This window comes from Lycorma delicatula, chromosome 5 (assembly GCF_047948215.1).
Source record: "Lycorma delicatula isolate Av1 chromosome 5, ASM4794821v1, whole genome shotgun sequence".
Lineage (NCBI taxonomy): Eukaryota > Metazoa > Arthropoda > Insecta > Hemiptera > Fulgoridae > Lycorma > Lycorma delicatula.
Window position 1 is genome coordinate 80,700,189 of NC_134459.1, and position 21,333 is coordinate 80,721,521.

Below are 21,333 nucleotides of genomic sequence, written 5' to 3' on the forward strand. Positions count from 1 at the left end.
AATAACAGCTAACAATCAGCCGATCAAGTAATCAACTCATTAATCAATGAAAACAAAAAATACAACAGTCACGTCATAATACATTGAATAAACGCTCGTCTATTTAGTGGCCATTATTATTATATTCCCCCCTCTACAACAGTTGTTTTGCTTCAAAGCATTATGGGTATGAACAGTATCGGTGACGTCACATAATTAGAGTAAATACAAAGTGGATGTGCCAGTGGCGTTCTGTTTGTATGTGCTCTGAGATTTCTCTTAATTTTATTCGGGTTGTAATCTGTAAACTGAGATAAAAATTTGTCAAGTGCCGTTTTAATGTTTTTAGAATATGTTAGTATGCTTTTGGCCATTTTTAAGAGTTTTTATAAAATAATATTTATATTTTTATATTGACACTTGCTATCGCTCTTTCTTTTCCTATTGTAGGCCTATTGTGCGTAGACTAATACCCAAGCAGTAAAAGTGCGTTACTAAACATGCCTTTCCAAAAACATTTATCCACGAGTTGACATTCATACACAGTCGGTCTTAACAACTCATATGATTATTTCAATGGACATTTAATTTTTTAAAATGACAATGGATTATAAATTAATTGGTGTCCCCTGTGGACATCACGGTCCATACACATTTTATAAAGCGTTTAAATATAGTAAAAACGGCAAAACTAATATTTTAGCGCTAAGTGAATTCTTTTTTGTGAAATTATGGAATGACTCGGACTTAGTTAGCATTGGTGAATTGCAATTATTATGGGAAGATAAAAACACTGAACAAACATTGGCAAGTCTCCGATTATACATTTTACCTGAAAATACGCCAGAAGGAAGAAATGATTTTCACGGAGAGGTAACAATTTTATTATGAATTAATTTTATTTAATTAATTAGTAAATATTAATGTTATTAATTAAAATATTTTTTTCCTGTGTGTTGTTGACAGTAAGTAATATTAAAAGCTAATATTTAATAAACTAGAAATATTACGGTTAATTGTTTTAATGTTTATCGCCTACTCATATTTATGTACGTATCTTAATTATTAAGCTATTCCTTGTTTTCCCCAATTACTTGTGTATGCTAAAAATATGTCCCTTCGAGCTTATTTGAAGTCATTTTTTAATTAATTTTAATTAACATAATTATTAGTTAAGCATTCATTTCAAATTGCCATTTATCTTTTTAAATTCGTACTGATAAGTGCGTTAATAAATTTTTTTGTTTGTTTTTTAACTTTAAATTATCACATATTGATCTTTTACTTCTAATGGAAGTACATACTGTATGTGCATAATAACATGTATTGATGCTAGTTTCTGATTTTCTTATGTATTAATATTTGCGTTGCATTATTGTTATTAACAATATTTTTAATTTGTAAACGGGTTAACAATTTGATTTATGTGGAGTTTTTAAAATTGATTTAATTATCGTGAATTAATATTTTTTATTAATTAATTTTATTATAATTTTTTAAATGATACAGATTTCCATATGTTTTTTTTAATATAATTTCTTGTTTATTTTTAATGATGGTGGATTATTAAGGAATTTTTTTATGTTTATTTATTTTTTTTAATTTTTCATGCAAGATCTCAGAACGGCTCGAATGTATATAATAGTTTATTATACAGAGTCCATTGCTCGGCATGAAAGAGAGAAAGAGATTATGTGTGAGAGAGATGTCAGATAAAAAAGAAGTTAACCTTGAGGAACTTTATAGACGAACCTTCTTAACTGCTTTAAACAATTGCATTCTCATTAGTTTTTAAATAATTTATTTTATCTCTTTTCATTACAATTTAACTAAAACTTAACAAAATCAATGCCGATTACTTTTTGTACTAATTGCCTGTTACTATAATTACGAATATTATTTTCCTAGTTAATGTTATTATGTGAAATTTTTGCTGTCAGTACTTGTTTTTATTTATTTTGTTTCATTTAATATATATGTTAACGTTATGATTGTCGAGTCGTTTTGGAAAAAGGAAGGGATTGACACAAAAGCATCGTGGTGGGGTGCGCTCATGTTGGATATAGCATCTAACATCCGTTGGTTGCTTCAATACCAGTTTAATCATATTATTATTAAAAGATATTATTTCAATTACGCGCGCGCACGCACTCCCGTCTGCTCTTTCGCACACTCACCCGCACTCTCATCCATATGCACGCTTATGAGCCTTTCCGTGCATTAATTGAAAATAAATTATGACGTATTTGTTTTATTTTCCATATAGATTTAAAAATATTTTCTAATTTGGCCTTTACAAAAAGCTTAACTGAGAAATGGTTGTGCATAAACGGAGCCGAGTTCACATCCCGTTAGGGTTTGGTAATCTTTCGCTATATTTTCTTTATTATAAAATATAATCAAACTTTTCTTCGATCTGTTTTGATTTAAATAATTAAATACGTCTTGTTGTCTTAAGGTTTTCTAGCTTATTGGAAAAATTAAATGTTTTGATTAAGTTTTTTTATTTGAATTTTAAATATTGAAAAAGATCACTGCATTTCGTGCTTCGCGTTATTAGAATGAAAATTTATTTAATCATATTAATTAATTTATTTTTTGTTTGATAGATAATTAAAATTGTCATATAAAAAATAATTTACAGTGTTTTCAATTTTCAGTTAATTATAGGAGTATAAAAATCGTATTTAATGATTGCGTCGACAAAAATAAGTTTTTATAATTACCATTAAAATTACGGTTTGCGTATAATATAGGCTATATTGTAATAGCAGTAGATAAAATATTATTATGTATGACGTAATTTTATTGCAATACAAATTTTGCATACGTGTTTATTTTTAAAGTGAATTTTTTATTTCTTAGTTTAATTTATTTTAATTATTTTATAAATAGATTATGATTTAATGTTTTATTAGTTAGTTTTCATTTCAATAAAACTACTCGCCATGTCGTTTGTGTGTTCCCAATTTGTAAAAAAAAAAATAAGTGTCAGAATAATTATTATAACCTAGGGTTTATAAAAATAAAATTCATTTAATTCTGCTTTCAAGATTTAATTGATATCTTTAAGCGTCGTTTAATTATTTTACGAATAATGAGTATGTTTATTATTTGTACTGTATTGTATTTATCAGTTTGTGACATGTGGGAACTGATCGGAATTACAACCGGTTGAATGCATGTAGTCTGAGATTTCTTTGTTGGGAAGATTTAATAGCATGGACTAGAAGCTCTGAATCGCTTTTTATTCTATTGTTTATTATTTTCATTTTTTTTCTTTTTAATTTTATATTTTGTTAAATATATTTATTTATACGTGTAGTTTATATTAGTCATTTTTGTAATATTTAAAATAATTTTGTTCTATACGCTGTTAAGAGATATGGACTTATTGTACATGATTATTATTTGTTGTTTTATTTATGGGTGTGTATGATTGTGTGTGCGTGTGTGTTTCTAAATTCTATTCCATTCTCTATTTATACGTTTATAACAGAATTCCCCTCTCACTTCACCTCCACCCTATAAGCTATGTACCCTACCTCACTCACTCATCTTGGATCTTCACAATTTTCAGATGGAGCTACAGTAAAATTCACGGGCATTTAATTTCGCGTTCGTTCTCTTCCCCGTCTATTTCGTATGTGGTTGTGCGTGCGCACATTGTACTTCTGTACTTATAATATATTTTTCACACACGTACACAACGCATACACACTGACGCACCTTTTTCCCTTCCTCTTTCTTTATCCAGTAAAAGCAGTTATAAAGCACACCACGCATTTTATGCTGCACGTGCGCACGCAGCTCCACGCACTCGTGGCTTTGTCGTAGTTAAACAATATTGTTTTTAATTTAATGTTTGTAAAATTTATTATAGTAGTTCATATAACATAAGTTTTTTTAATGTTTTTTAATCATTGTTATTATTCATCCTTAAAAATAAGCGTATTTGTATATATTTCTTTCGGGGCAAAGGAATTTTAATTAATTAGTAATTGTTATGAAATTAAGCCAAAGTGAATATAGCAATTTTTAAATTTTGTTTAAATGAATGTCCTAAGTATGAAAAATTTCATTTTTATTTAAAAAACAATTTATCAGAAATAGTGATAATTTAATAGAACGGCTTATATTTCAAGATTACCTTGAAAAAATTATCAGTTATATTGTTATTCGCTTATTCAATTTTCTTGTATTGCTTTTTATTTATTTACAAAGCTGTTTTTTAATAAATCTTTTTATTGTTAATAGCGCGATATATTCATACGTATTAATTAAATAGCGCGTTCCCTATTTGTGGTTATGACGTAGGATTTAAAATAGCTTAATTACAGAAGATTCTAGTTGCATATATTTAAATTGACACGTCATATTCCAAATTATCACCGTTCGTGTGCCTTGGCTGGAATAATAGTAATAGAATTTCTTTTTTCTGTAAAATACTCGTGATACGGATTTCAATGAAACTTTTAAATTTGAATTTTTTTTTAATAATTGAATAAGTTAGTCTGAACTATTGCACATTTTATGTATGAAGTAACGTAAATGTAATTTCATGATTAAATTTGAAGTATTTTGTGCAGTAAATGCTTACATATAATTGAATTGCCCCAATTATTGTTCTATATATATATATATCTATTTTTGTACGATATTTTTTCGTTAAACTATCACATAGTTCCTTGATATATATATATATATATATATATATATATATATATATATATATATATATATATATATTATATGTTTTTGTGTGTTATCATTAATTAAAATTATTATATAAATACTGAAAAATTTAGATTAGTTACTTGTTATTTTTATAGGCCAAAAAATATAATTTGTAAATAATAACTATGTTATTCGACTGTATAATCCGCCTGTAAATGTTATTTAACTACAAGACTTTCCATAATGTTTGAGATAAACGTTTTTATCTTTCTTAAGATAGAAAGATTAATGTTTAGCAGTATTTAAGCTAGCTATTCCCTTTTTTCTTAGACTGTATAAAACGCAATTGCGTCATTTTTTAATTAATATTTATTTTATAAGCACATGTATATTTTTGTGTATTATTTCATAAATATAAACTTTTGTTTTATTATTATTATTATTGATCCTTTTATATTTTGTAAACCGTTTTCTTGTTACTATTTTACATATTTTTTTCTTTCTTAATGATAATGATTTTGGTTTTTTTTATAAAACAAATTATAAGGAAACTAAAAAAAATTACGTTTGTTTGAAGTACTATAATCTTGTGAATATTACTTTAAATGACATTACCAGTTAGATAAAAAGAATAAAAATATTATTGAGCATGTTTATTACATTATTAAGAAAAGAAAGTAATTGGGGATTGTTTAAAATTTATTGTAATATCACCGTTCGTTTTTCAGCAGTACAATCACGTAAACCTTTAATCGTTATTAATTTTATCAGATTGTCACTCTAAACATAAACTCTCATTATTTTATTTATTTATTATTTTAAGAAAATTTTATTATCTTAGACAACTTCCGCTATATTTTTATCTTGTTATTATTGTTAGAAAAATATTATATGGAAAACATTTCACGTTTCTTCGTTTTACGATATCTATATTTCAAATATAAAAAGAAATTCAGCTTAACTGAAATAATAGTAATTTATATGAATAAAATAATTCATAATAAAATTATTTTTTAACAAATTTTAATAAATATTTTTAATAACGAAAAATTAAATTTATTTGTAGATTATATTATATTAAATATTTTCATTATTTTATGCTGCATATTATGTTAGTATTTCTTTTTTTTAGAACATGATATTAAAAGAATTTTAAACAATATCTTACTACTTAGTTTCTGTCTTTGTCTAGTGCTATTAACAATAAACAAGGACCGATACGGTGGAGCGAGGGAGATGGTTATATCAGTTTATATTATATTGTAGAGGGGAGTCTGCCGGAGGACGGAACGGTTTATTCTATTTTACGCATGCGCAGTACCCGTCCACATCGATTCACGGAACTTTAGCTGTACTGGTTCATAATATTATTTTAATTGAATTACCTACCTACAACGCATAATTCATATCTATCTCCCTCTCTGTTACTCTCGTATCACTCTTTCTCTCGCTATCTTCCTCTCCTTTGTTCTCTTTTCCTCTCCCTGTACCTTTCAACATGTAAATTAATTGAAATGTATTTTATTATATTTTCAATTAAGTCGATTTTCATTAATGTTTTTCTTTTCTTTTTTTAACGAATTTATTGAAGTCGATATAATTGTAAATATAGCAGCCGAAAAAATTAGTCCGAATAATATTAAAAAATTCTCTTCTGTCGAATTACAACATTTAAATTACATTTCAATTTTTAAAAGAAAAATTAAAAAGTAAATAAATTATTTCAATCATAATTATCCCTATAAAATAATATTAATTTAAAACATTTAATAACGTAAATTATTTGATTTTTCGTCGTTTTATTGTTAGATGCAATGTTTAATTGTCCTTTATTTAAGACCTACATAACTTGAACGGTAGAACTTATGGTAAGGAATCAAATACATGTACAGAAACTTATTAAAAAACGGTTTTATACCTTGTGTTACGTCACGAAATAATTTATTTAAATTTAAATGAACTCGTAAAATATGGCGACGATTATACCAGAAGAAAGGCTCTCTCTAATCAGAGAGAACATTTTGTTTTTTACCTAAGTGTATACGTCTATATAACTATGAAACTCAAAAGAATACCTCTTCTAATCCGTTTGTAAGTCAGCTTGTTATATTTATTTATCGAAAAATTTTAAACAAACTTCTTAATATTTTGGATGGAAATACTCGAATTTCTGAATGATGTCAAATTGTTGCATATAATAATGTTTCAACAATCCAGTACTAACTAATAATGACGATTAATGAAAATATATCTTAAAATAATTGTTTTATTAGAAGATGAGATTTTTCGTTAAAAAAAATTGAAATTTATATTTTGCATAAAATAAAATAAAAATTGTCCCTCAGTAAACACACCGACAAATGAAAAATGTAACGCTATTCTTTTGATATTTCATTTTTTAAGTTAACATATCGATCCAAAAGTCGGACAGACTTAAAAAGGTTTGAAATGTAAAGAAAGAATTAATTCATCTTTTATTTATTAATAGGTATTATTAAAAACTATATTTTTTTATTTAAAAAAAAAATTAATTTCAAATGCGGATTAGTCTTCAAGCAAATATCGTCCATTTATATTAAAAAAAGCGAGAAACAAATAAAATAAAGAATCCAAAAGAATGATATTTTTTATTGTGATTAGTGAAATTCAGGCTTTTTAAAATGTCGATAATATGTATTGCAGTATTCAGTTACCTAAAAAAATGTTAGTTTTCCAAATTGATTATGTTTTTGAAGTTTCGCATGATAATAATACATTAGGTTATCGGAATTATTTAAGAGTTTATATGTACTATTATACGTTATATAAATTCAATTCTTAGTAATAATGACGACAAACATACAAAGTCTTCATATCAAATAGTTTGTGTGACCTAGTAATAATTTTTCTTAAAAAAAATTGTTCGTTAGTGTTATCTGGTTATACCGTATAAGTAAAAAAGAAGAAAAAACCTAAGGCCTGCCTGTAAAAATAAAATTAATCTGAAATAAGAAAAAACTGTTATTGTGTAATTATTTTTGTGTGTGTATATTAATGAAATAAAAGTAATAACTTTCAAGGAAAACTGATGACTCATTCAATAGGAAAAAATTAAGTAGACTAAATGAAAATGACGCAATATAAAAACACGAATGTGCAAGTTAATGCATATTTTTAAACGCGTATCGATCCCATTGTAAAATATATTGCGTACATTATATTGTTATATGAGTTCGAGTTGATGCGTGGGTGCAGTTTATGAAACAAAAAAGCAGCAAAAATAAATTATTTTTTTAAGCGTAATTGTTATATATTTTAGAAATTTAACTAATTGTATTTAGTATTTATATACAAAGTTACTACGCTGCAAAGTAAACATATTTTTTTAACATTATTTGCAGTAGAATATTAATTATTTTAATTGGAATCATTAATATTTTATACACAGATGTAACGTAATCAATGCATCTATTTAAAAATACTGAAATTAAAAATATAAAAAAAACATGATAATTTTATCATGTTCCATTATATTATAATTAAAGAAAACTATTTTAATTAGCCGAAATAAAAGATATAGTAGGCTTGTTTTACAATATAAATAATAATTGTTTACGTAAAAATGTATAATAATATTGTTATTGATAAACGCACATTATCGCGTGTAATGTTAGATGTGTTGAAAATGTTGTAAACGTTTAAAAAATACCGGAAACCACAAAGAAATGATTGTAGTGGCAGAATGTTGAGATAATCCATCCGATTACATGGAATAGGCATTATCAATCGATGACGACCTTCCTAATAAAAATACAGTAGACCCACTAGCTCGCGCCATCGTATGTACACGCATCCATTTAATCGAAATGGAAACGTTTTATATCAGCATTGTGAGATTTACTTAAAATAATATCATCGGTTATTCAACCTATATGACAAATATTATGCAAATACTATATATTACAAATGTCATATATTTTTAAATAATTACGTTGAGAAATTTCTATTAATAGCTAACAGCTATGTAGAAGATCGGTTACGTAAGCCGTTCGTAACGGTTGAATTAATATTTTCACACGGTCCAACGTAATATATATTTTCTTTATTTTTATTTTTTTTTACAAAAAGAAAAAACAGTAAAAGTTTTGTTACTATATATTGTTCAGTTTTTTGTTTATAATAAACACGTTTTACTTTTTGCTAAGTGTTTAGAAGTATTTAACTCGTTTTATGATAAATATAAAAATTTTTGCTTGTTATTATTTATTTCACGCATATTTGTTTTAATTTATAAATTTTGTAGAAATAGGAAAACAAGATTACGTTGAAATATATATATATAGAACGATGGAATATATAGATTAAGTAACACTATAAAACTAATATTTTTAACTGTTCTTAGAATTAAAGGAAAAATCTGATGTGGACACCACATGACTTCCTTTTACGCCTAATAAAATAGATATACACAATTTTTTTTTTTAATGAAAAAAGTACATTAAATTTTATTTCATTAATAACGTCTGTTCTTTTTTTATTTTTATTGTTATTGAATTATTATTTATCGTAAAAAATTTCTTTACAAGCAGAGGTTAATAATTATTATTAAATCAATATATTTAAATTTAAAAAAAGGAGATGAAGTTTGATCGTAGCGATCTGCCTTCCCATTGATCAAAATATTTCATTAATTAAAATTTTATTTTGCTTTAACTCTGGAACCAATGAAAATAAGTACTACTTATAATATATCGTTGAAAAGCTCTCAATTAGAGCTTATTACTGCAGTTAAGGAAAAGTCCAGAATCCAATTTTTTTGGATTTTGAGCTTTTTTATGACACTTTTGGTTCGGTCGATTGCAATCAAAAGGGGAGGTGCCAACTACATGTTACAACATTCCTAAATCCAAAATTTTAACATCCTACGGCCAATCATTTTTGAGTTATGCGAGGTACATATGTACGTATATACAGACATCACGCCGCAACTAGTCAAAATAGATATTTCCATTGAAATTTTAAAAACCGAAATTTTTCGCGATCACAGTACTTCCTTTACTTCTTACAAGGAAATAAAAATACAAACAGCTGTTGTCGTTTTCGGCAATCCCAATAGAAAGTGTAAAAGTTAGCTTAATAATACCAAATCACTAAAACCATCAATTCAGATTACACATCGTTACGTCAGTGCCCTCCATGTGTTGGTTGGATAGGTAAAAGATTTATCTCATGAATGATGAAAAATAATGTGATATCCTCTTCCGTTAATAAAATTTAAGGTAGGGATAACCGTTTAATGTTCTTATGATTGAAAACTCTCATTAATAATTATAATAAAATTTAAAAATTCCAACACTTTTTTAAGTTTTAGTCTCCTGTCACCAAAAAATATCTGCTTTAGTATTTTCTTTCTTCATTGAAGTTCTTCAATTTTTTATTTACCTTACGTATTTTAAACTGCAATTATTGTCTTTACCATTTAGTTTATATTACGTCCAGCTCTTTCGACGGAAGACTAACTTTCTAAATTTAACCATAGTTACTTATACATTTTTTACCTTGTTTCAAGAAAAAATATGAAAATATTTTTGCCCTTTTTTTTATAATCCTTTTTCTCTGTTTTTCTAGCATAAGATTGTTTTGCTGCATTTATTATTAATTTTTTTTATACTTGCAAAATGGCATAATAAACAAAAATATGAAAATGTATTTAAAATTATAGTTCATTTGTCAAAGAATAATTCCGAACAAAGAAGTCAATATGACCATTAAAAATTTGAATCACTTTAATCCAATATATTTTTATCCTCATCTAATTTTCGCAATTTTGGATTAACGTAATTTTTTTGTATTATTATTTTAAATAATATAATATTAATGCTTTATCTACCTACAGGTGTGTCCTGATGATGGTAATATGTACCTGCATTAAAATGGTTACTTACTGGTTATTATCACTTTGTTTTTGTTGTAATTCCTGATCCGGGTTAAAAGAACGTTTTATGATTAAGAATTTTTAACCAGAATTTAACCGAACTTCCTTCATAGCGAAAACATTATAATGACTAATTTGAAATTTATAAAGTGTAAAAAATTATGCACTAGATATGTTGCTGTGTTGATTGGAATGATGAGTGATAAGTATTTGAAAAATTCTGCTAAAGTCATCCATGATTTTCCGGGACATCAACCGGCGCATCAGTTAATAGTCATATTTTGTTTTACAAATTTTTAACAAATTTAAAAAAAGTAGTATTGTAAAATCTTAAAAAAATGCTAAAAAAATAAAATTGGGTTGGTCTAGTGACAAACTCGTCGTCGTAAATCAATTTCGAAGTCGAAGTTCTCAGATTGAAGTCGTAATAAAGGTAGTTACTTTTATTCGGATTTGTATACTAGATCGTGGATACCGGTGTTCTTTAGTGGTTGGGTTTTAATTAACCACACGTTTCAGGAATGGTCGGCCTAATTAATTCAATACTACACGTTTACCGGTACAGTTACATTACACTGATAAACAGCTAATGAATTGCTGATGCGACTCTAAAAAAAATCTACAAATTTTTTAAAAAGAGTAAAACAAAAAAATAAATAAAATCGTAAAAAATTTTTACGAAAAGTATGTAAATAAAATAGCCTTAAAAATGCACTGATATATTCTTTCACAATTTTGCCGTATTAATAACGCTAATATTCGCCAAAATTAGTTTTAATGCTATGTTTTAAAAAATATAGTATTAGATACATATAAGTCTTACATTTATTTAAAGACTAATAGAGGGACTTTTACTCTAACCTAATATTTAATGTAAGATTGTTGAATTGTGTAAATATTTGATGTTGATAAAAAGTAATATGTTAGCGTAACTGTCTACTTTTCTTAAAGAATTGGAGGATCGTATCTCATTTTCACTTGAAATAAGTTTAAATGAAGTGCAACAAAAATTTGTATATGTAATTTAATAGGTGTACAAGGAAGTCATGTTGTGTTCACATCAGATTATTTTTATTTTTTTTTGTATAATTTTGAAGTTTTATGTTGATTTTAAAGACATGACTATAGAATAGAAACTGCGTCTCCTTTTTCTCATAGTATCATGTATTTATTTATTTTTTGTATTTAAAAATCAGTCTATATATACTACATAACTGATATTTACAAGTAGTCTAGTATTTATGAAGAACTACCTGCTAGCAGGTGGTGATAATGATAGGTGTATGATGTCTAACGGTGTCGCTTTTGTTCCACTTATTACAGGTTGAACCTTTTGTAGAAAATTTGAGTAGTTCACTCAATGAGCAATTATTTTTCAAATTATAAAGGCTAGACCTCTACTGGTCGCCAGTTTAATAACAAAACATTTTTACTGTAAAATTTAATAAACATCTGAATGCAAGTTTAGCCTTAACTGTGTGACAAAAATAAAAGTACAAATGGTAATATATAGACACCACATGACATCCTTGTACTCTGTTAAATTAGATATATTTTTTATTACATTTCCTTTTCATATTTTTTATTCTTTATTTCCTTGAACGAAGTAAAGTAAATATTGTGGACACGAAAAGTGTCGGTTCTCAGATTTCAACGAAAATTTCCATTTTTACCATCCCTGAATCCAATTTGACTAGTTTCGGCGTGACATCTGTATGTACGTATACATCTCGCATAACTCAAAAACGATTAGCCGTAAGATGTTGAAATTTTGAATTTAGGGTTGTTGTAACATCTAGTTGTGCACCTCCCTTTTGATCGCAATCGACTGAACCAACAGTGTCCAAAATCCCCCAAAAATTGGATTTTGGCGTAATAAGCCCTCACTGAGAGCTTTTCAACAATATACCATAAGTGATGCTTATTTTCATTGGTTCCAGAGTTATAACCAAATAAAATTTTAATTAATGGAAATATTTTAATCTTACAAGGGGAGAGCAAATCGGTTCAATCCGACTTCCTCTCCTTTTTTTTTTTAAATTGAAATATATTGATTTATTAATAATAAAAAAAAATATCAGAAGTTATTAATGAAATAAAATTTTTGTACTTTACATTTTAAAAATGTGTATATATAATGTAACGGGCAAACAAGGAAGTCAGTCATGAGTTGTCAATATCAGATTTTTTTTGTTATTGAATTATTATTTATTGTAATATTTTTTTAGAGGTTAATAATTGTTAATAAATCAATATATTTAAATTAAAAAAAAAGTTAACAAAAAAAGGAAATGAAGTCGGATTCGAAGTGATGTGCCTTCCCCTTGTAAGGTCCAAATATTTCATTAATTAAAATTTTATTTGGCTATAACTCTTGAGCCAATGAAAATAAGTACCACTTTTGATATACCGTTGAATAGCTCCCAATGAGGGCTTATTACTGCAGTTAAGAAAAAGTCCAAAATCCAAACCTTTTGGATTTTGATCTTTTTTTTGACACTTTTGTTAAGTCGATTGCAATCGAAAGCGGAGGTACACAACCAGATATTATAACAGTCCTAAATCCAAAATTTCAACATTCTACGGTTAATTGTTTTTGAGTTACGCGAGATACATACGTACGTAGAGACGTCACGCTGAAACTAATCAATATGGATTCAAGGATGGTAAAATTGGATGTTACCTTTGAAATTTGAAAACCGTAATTTTTTGCGATCACAATACTTCCTTTAGTTCGTACAAGGAAGTAAAAATTAGTATATGTATTTTGTTTATGATTAAAAAAAGAAAGTGCATATTTTTATTATTTAAAAATATCATTATTATATTATGATGGGTACAAAGTGGTATCGAGTAATTAAATATATTAAAATAATTGTTTTGAAGACAAAAGCATTAACCAATGGCTACGCAGCCGCTATTATAAATTTACTGCACATCGGTTGTACAGATGCTTAACATTTAATCACATTTTTATTTTCAAAATTAATTTCAACCAATAATAATAGTTTTTTTCCATTATTTAAAAAAATGTTTTTTTCTTAATTGGTTTATCAAGTTTCTTTTATAACGGCCGATATCCAAACAATTGTTGACCCAAAAATCCTCAGATTAGATAAGAACAATGAGAAAAGAAACTTTATTAGGTTGTTAATGAGCCTATTTCTTAGGTACATTCTCGCAAAAAGTGAAATTAATTGGAAAAGTAATCAAAAAGGAAAATTTTCTTTACATTTTCATTTCATTAATGAAATAAAAACCCGTACTTAGTTTAGTAGATTAAAAATTGACTAGGGCGTAAAATCAAACCGGATTCGATTTTTTTTACCTTTGTTTTACAGCGAGTATTACGTCTCAAACTGTTCGGGAAAAAAATACTAGTGTTGACATCTAGAGTATAGTCATGCTATTGTAAAAAAAAATGATTACTTTATTAATTTGATTAATAAAAACTGTGATAATGATCATCGTTTATTATCGTACCATTAACTATAAATAACTTAAGTAACTATTAATTCAATTATTATTAATTATTGCTTGTTTTTTAAACATTGATTCATTTTAGTTAAATTGAAATTCTTACGATTTTTTTCTTTCTTTTTTTTAATGAAAAAAAAGTATATATATATATATACATGACAATAGACAGTTGTGATTACAGATCTTGGAATGTTTATTGTTCTAAGTAGTGCTTCATTTACTATTTTTAAGCCAAACGTTAAATTAATTAGTTTGTGTTATATTTCAGTGTTTATTACAATATATTAATTTTTGTTAAATTTTTTAACATTTAAAATTAAAAATTCATTAATTTTTTTTTTCCTTCCGGGACCCGATAAGTATTGTTTCAGAGGATGAGGGATGATTTGTGGCGTGTGAAAATGCCATACCTGACCGGGATTCGAACCCGGGACCTCCGGATGAAAGGCCGAGATACTACCACTCGCGCCACGGAGGCCGGCTGAAATATCTAAGTTGTAATAGGTTAACGCCCATAAGAAATAATTATGTTTCACTAAAATTCCAAAACTAATTATGCGGTGCTATTCTGTCTCGCTTAACTTACACATCGTTGTTACAAGACGTGATTTGTATTTTGATGTAGAGACCTTTTTTTGAAGTAAATATCTGTTACATTATTGCATTAATGCGTGTAATACATAAATAGATGTTTACATTTTATAGATGAACCTTTTTTTACATATAGTCTTCAGTTTATGCGTATTGTGTTTCGTAAAATATTATTTTCTTAAATATTCAGTAAGGTACTCGATGCAAACAATATTTCAATTTTACTTACTTGTACGAAGTAAAGGAAATATTGTGATCGCGAAAAATTTCAGATTTCAACGGAAATATCCATTTTGACCATCCCTAAATCCATTTTGACTAGTTTCGGCGTGACGACTGTACGTACGTATGTGTTTACGTACGTACATATCTCACATTAACTCAAATCGATTACTCGTAGAATGTTGAAATTTTGGATTTAGGACTGTTGTAACATCTAGTTGTGCACCTTCCGTTTGATTGCAATCAACTGAACCAAAAGTATTAAAAAAAAACCAAAAACCTCAAAAATTTGGATTTTGGACTTTTTCTTAACTGCAGTAATAACCCTCTTTGAGAGATTTTCAGCTGTATATCAAAGGGGTAATTATTTTCATTGGTTCCAGAGTTATAGCCAAATAAAATTTTAATTAGTGAAATATTTGGATCTTACAAGGGGAAGGCACGTCGGTTCGAATCCGACTTTTATTTTATCTTTTCTTTTTGTAATTTAAATAAATATTGATTTATTAATAATTATTAATGTGTGATTGTAAAAAAAAATACATTAAATAATTCAATAGCAATAAAAAAAAATATGAAAAAATATCAGAAGTTAGTAATGAAATAAAATTTTATGTACTTTTCATTTAAAAAAAAAGTGTATATATAACTCAATAGGCTTACCTTGAAGTCATGTGTGGTCCACATTAGATTTTTCTGTATGCTGGATTTTTTTTATTGTTATTTATTTTCTTAGTGAATTATTATTGTATATATATATATATATATATATATATATATATATATATATATATATATATATATATATATATATATATATATATTTCTTTTATCTTTTATTTGGTATTTAATACTCTTTGAAACAATATTATGTCTGTTTTATAATATAAACTTACGTCTCAACTTTTTTTAAAGCATTTGCAAATCATATTTTTCATTTAAAATGGTGGTATGAAAAGTTGATCTAAATGGAAAAATAAAATTTAGTACTATTATGATATTTTCATTTATAGTAGTGTAAGAGTTTTGGATAAATCGCACTTTTTAGCGTAACAATCGACCTGTGAATCTTTTTATATTGTTTTCCGGTAAAATTATAGTATCACACAATTTTTTTGTTTGTTTCTAGGCTTTATAATGCCTATATGTGTGTGTTTTGGGTATAACGTATTATTTTTGAGCGACTTCACTGAAAAATATGGTAAAGAATAACAAGCATCCCATTCCAGGCTTACTAGTTAAGTAAAAACTAAAACGGTTTCTCGTAGTCGTCTTCAGTCAAATAAACTGTTGCATATCAGCATACCAAATACTTCAATCTGCTTGTGGTATTTAGCCTATACTTTCATTAAAGGATTAACTATATAATGAAATTTCATAGGCAACTCCGCTGATAAATAACGCTTAGATTTCACATGTTTTGTATTATAACCGTAAGATATAGTTCATCAAAGGCAGGACAGTATTTCTGAGTCTTTTATCTGAAGGTCTCCTTGTCAATTACCGCTTTCGTTTGCCATTTTTTTACACGTTACATACTAAATCTCCATTGCATATTCCCTGGAAAAAATGTCTTTAGCATTTCATTAATTAATAATCTTAATAAAAAAAAAAAAAAAAAAACCAGTTATTTCCTTCATTAAATAAACTAATAAAATTATATTCCAATAAATGTTAATGTTATTTTTCAGGTGACTTCTTAAAGTGATATATTTTTATGCAATTAATTTGAGTATTGTGATAATATTTTTTTCCATTTTTGAATTGGTTTTTAAAAAATAAAGCGGACAGTTACCCCATGTATATTACTATTCGTTGAATAACTTATCACCTGATTAACTTATTTAAAATAAATAGTGATTAATGAGTTAATTTTCCATGATGGATTTTAGTTGTGATTATGTATTTAAGTTTAAAATCACCGAATACGCATTAAGAATAAAATTGAACTTGTACGGAAGTTCTTTTTGTTGTCCTTCGGAACAAGGACATATAATGCTTATCATATTTTAAGCATCCTTATTACTGTGTTAATATTATATATCGTTAATATTAAATAACACATTGTTATTTATATGTATTGATTATTTCAAGGTATAATAGTTTATTCGTAAGATTTATTACCATTATTTGTTCATTTCTATAATTTATTATTTTTTTCATGCTAGTATACGCACGTAAAAACTTATACTGTAGATAAACGTTTTTGGTCACTAAGACCACTAGCGACAACCTTACTATTTTTTTTATCTAGTTTGGAATCGAACCCGGGATCTCCTGTGTTGTATGCTGTACGAAACTGCTTGTGCCAAGGAGGTTTAAAAGTTTTCTCTTTTTGTTTTCCGAAGAGTTTCTTCTTAAGTTAGCATGTTATGATTAGTACTTTTACAAACAATTATTCCGGACGATACAATCCAAATTTATTTCCCACGTTTACTATTAATTTGGTGTGTTTGGATTTAAAATAGGTGTGTGCGCGCGCGCTCTCTGAGTAGGCTGATGCGCATGTTTATAATTAAATAATCAAAGAATATTTTTGATGGTTATATTAGGAATTGTGTTAGATTTTTTTTTTTTTAATCACAAATGTAATTGTAACCCAACCATGCTTCTGGAAAGGAATAAAAATACTCTCTAAACACATATTTCTTTGTTTTTGTTTTTTTGCACTTTTTCTAGTACTGTGTAGGTTTTATGTTAATTGATAGATTTGTTTGACTTCACGGCATACATGGATCAAGTTAATAGTAATTTTAATCTCTTGACAGGAATCATGTCATAATAATATTAGTGGATGGATTGGATTTATCGAAAAGATAACAGAAAGATATAAAATAAAATGAAAACGACAAAAATAAAAAACTTATTTTTAATGATAAAAAGAAATTAAAGACAGTTTCATGTTTAAATCGGTTAATTTATTGTCTTAGCACGATCCACATGTATTTTTTTTCTCTCGAAATGTTGCTATGCTTGGGCTATTACTATTATTATTATCTTTATTAATTAGATTTTGGTTGATAAATAATAATTTCGAATCATATATTATTTTTAAAGCACTTTTAAAAACGCTAATTTTTATGATTTTATAGTTCTTTTTTCTTGTTTTTTTTTTGGTTAAAATTATAAAAAATTATTGGTCACGTGGGTGATAATGTGAGTTGGTCATTCTTAGCAGAGACATTAGCAATATGTTAATGATGTAGATTAATTTTTCTTCTTTATGTTAATACAATATGTTTAGTATTAACACAGTTATTTTTGTTAAGGTCGATTCACACTAGACGATCAAGTAAGAACGGAGGCAACCTTGAAACTCTTTATTAAGCAACAGAAATCGCCTGTATAAATAAACATTCGTTTGTCTAATGTGGATCGTACTTTACATATAATGCTTTAATATTATCGTAATTTTTATTTTTATACTACATGTAATACAGTGATGAATTAAAATAAAAATTATAGAATGAGTTATCACTAATTAATGTTAGGTTAAGGTAAGAATTTCTTATATTATGATGCGCGCGCGCTCACACACACACACATAAGTTTTACTGCATGTACTCGTGTATTGTGTACACTTAATGCTTTCTAGATTTACAAACGCAACCCACCGGGTTGGTTTAGTGGTGAACGCGTCTTCCCAAATCAACTGATTTGGAAGTCGAGAGTTCCAGCGTTCAAATCCTAGTAAAGCCAGTTATTTTTGCACGGATTTGAATACTAGATCGTGGATACCGGTGTTCTTTGATGGTTGGGTTTCAATTAACCACACATCTCAGGAATGGTCGACCTGAGACTGTACAAGACTAGACTGCACTTCAATCATCCTCATTCATCCTCTGAAGTAATACCTTACGGTGGTTGTGGAGGCTAAACAGAAAAAAGAAGAGATTTACAAACGGAAATCGTATCAGTTTTTACGTATATATTTAACTCCGTTAGAGAAATACATTCTTTTGTCTTTTATACAGATTATTTGTTACAAGTAGAATAACGAATATCAACGTAGTGTAGCAACTTGTAAACGTAAAATTTTGCCTCTCTGCTTCTCGGTCTTGGTGCTAGTGAGTGGAGAAGAAAGAGAGAGAGAGAGAGATGGAGTGAGAGAGAGAGTTTCGTATACATGTGTAAGTATAGATTACTACTGCACTGGCATTCTTTTCTGATTGATAATTCATTGTTATTCAGCGTAACGGCCGTGTGTGTTAAACATTATGTAACCACTTTATTATTTATAATACTACATTGTAAGCTGCGATTCTTTTTTTAACTTATCTACTTTAAGTACATTTATTAGTGCGCATGTTTACATATATACTTATACAGATTTTTTTTTTACGTACACTAGTATTAATTTAATATGTAGAGTATTAAAACTTTTCAATGTTTTAGTTTTTACTGATTGTAATAATAATATTTTTAATATTTTAGTTCCATTTTGCACGTAAATGTAATAATATTATTTCAAAACAATTACATTAATATTCATTTTAAAAAAAGTCATGCTGTTCCGAATTTACGAGTATTACTTGGTATTACACGCTTTGAAAATGAAAAACTCACGCAGCTGAACCGTGCTTATCATTTATTGGAAAACCGAAAAATTAAAATAACTGATATACTTCACTAAATTAATTATTAATTAAAAAAATATATATATATTTATCCAATATTTTAATAAATGTATTTATATAGCACTTAGGTACTGTAGCTCTCTATAAGTAAAAGGAATGCCATATCCTTAAGAAACAAATGCTACTTTTTCTATTTTGACGCTAATATTAACAAATTTAATTTATTAATTCGCAAATTTTCTTATGCGGATTTAGAATATTTTATTTTTATATAACATTTTTACTTTCCTGTATAAATAGTGCTATAGCTGTAGAAGGGAAATTATTGTAATCGGTTCAGTTTGGCCATGTGCGGTTTTCCCCAAATCTTGACGTTTTGACACTAAGGAACCCAAAAAACCGGATGGTAATTTTCCGGATGTTAATGTTCGTATACATGTGTGCTCGGTGTTGTCCTCCAAATCACCTTATATCTCCAGAACTACTGAACCGATTTTGACCAATCTTGGTCAGATTACTTCTATATATGGAGCATTAATGCCATTAAATTTTCAACTTAAAAGATCAAGGGGATGATGCTGTAGAGGAAGGTTACTCAGTATTTCGAGATTTCGCCTTATTAAGGTTTTTTCTTAGGAACATTTGTTAATAATTAAAAAATAACAATTGAAAAAGAGATATCTCTTTGCAATATGTGCAAAAAGAGATTTTTGAAAAATCGCACCCCCACCCAAAAAAAAACTGCTGTTGTAATCGTCCATGTTTTGACGTCACAAGTGAGCGGCAGAATTAAATAAATGAATAACATTTAACGTGTAATAAAGTAACTCGGTCTGACCGGGTCTCGAACTCGATCGCCCGGTTGACTCTGTACTTGGTGCGTTAAGCCTCGCGGCTACACCAGTCTGTTGACCGTACAAGCAAAATTTTTTCTATGCAAGTTGTGAAATTACATTAGTTAGTGCCGACCGTCGTCGCTAGTACCGCCACATCCACGCGAATTAAATGCGGTATGCCCGCGCTCTCTAGTTTGAATATTGTATTAAACCAACTAAAACATATTATATTTAAAATAAAATGATAAATATTTTAAATTAAGTTTTGTGTGTAAGCCGTGCATGAGAAACAAGCCACAGTTGTCAGTTTTTTTTATAGCCCACCGACTGATCTAGTGCTTAACTTGTACCAATTCAATTGTTTAACAGCTGATTTTCGAAGTCAAAGGGTCTGAATTTCGAATCCTAGTAATTAGCTTTTGTACGGATTTGATTACTAGACAGTGGATACCGGTGTTCTTTGGCGGTTGGGATTCAATTAATCACACTTCTCAGGAATGGTCGGTCTGAATCTGTACAAAACTAAACCTCATTTGCATGTTATACGTATCATCTTCATCTCATTTGGCCGTGGGTAGGGGATGCTTATTGCTCATTAGTTGAACAGATTGAAACGTACGCATTAGGAAAATAAATAAAATAAAAAACATAATAAAATGAAACCCACTGTGTGTGTCCGTCACACACGTCAACACACTATGTCCGTCGATAGACTTTTAATTTCAAAATAAATATTTTAAAACGTTTTCCAAACTGGTTACTTATATACATATATTAACAAATACTATTGCTGTGTAAGAAAAGTGGTTTTAATGGTAATTTTATAATAATAGTAGTACAGTAATGAATAATAAACATATATAAGTGAAAGGAAATCCGTTTTTTTACAATATTTTCGTGAATAAGAATTCTTTGAAACTATTTCTGAACTAGTGCTCTACGACACTTAATAATTTAAGTAGGACTTCTTTTAATAATAAGTTCTTTCTACATTCTTCAGAAGAGTGATTTTTTTATCAATACAATAATGCGTTTACATGAGAAAGAAAAAAGTATT

General features: G+C 27.5%; 1 protein-coding gene across 1 annotated transcript in view; it reads left to right on the forward strand.

Annotated features, from left to right (window-relative positions):
- Positions 1-213: 213 nt before the first annotated feature.
- The window catches only part of LOC142325115 (uncharacterized), a 231,613-nt gene continuing 210,493 nt past the window's right edge, over positions 214-21,333 (forward strand). Inside the window, exon 1 of the mRNA XM_075366468.1 lies at positions 214-852. Within this exon, the coding sequence (XP_075222583.1) occupies positions 577-852 (276 nt within the window). The 5' untranslated portion in view covers positions 214-576. The remainder of the gene's footprint in view (positions 853-21,333) is intronic.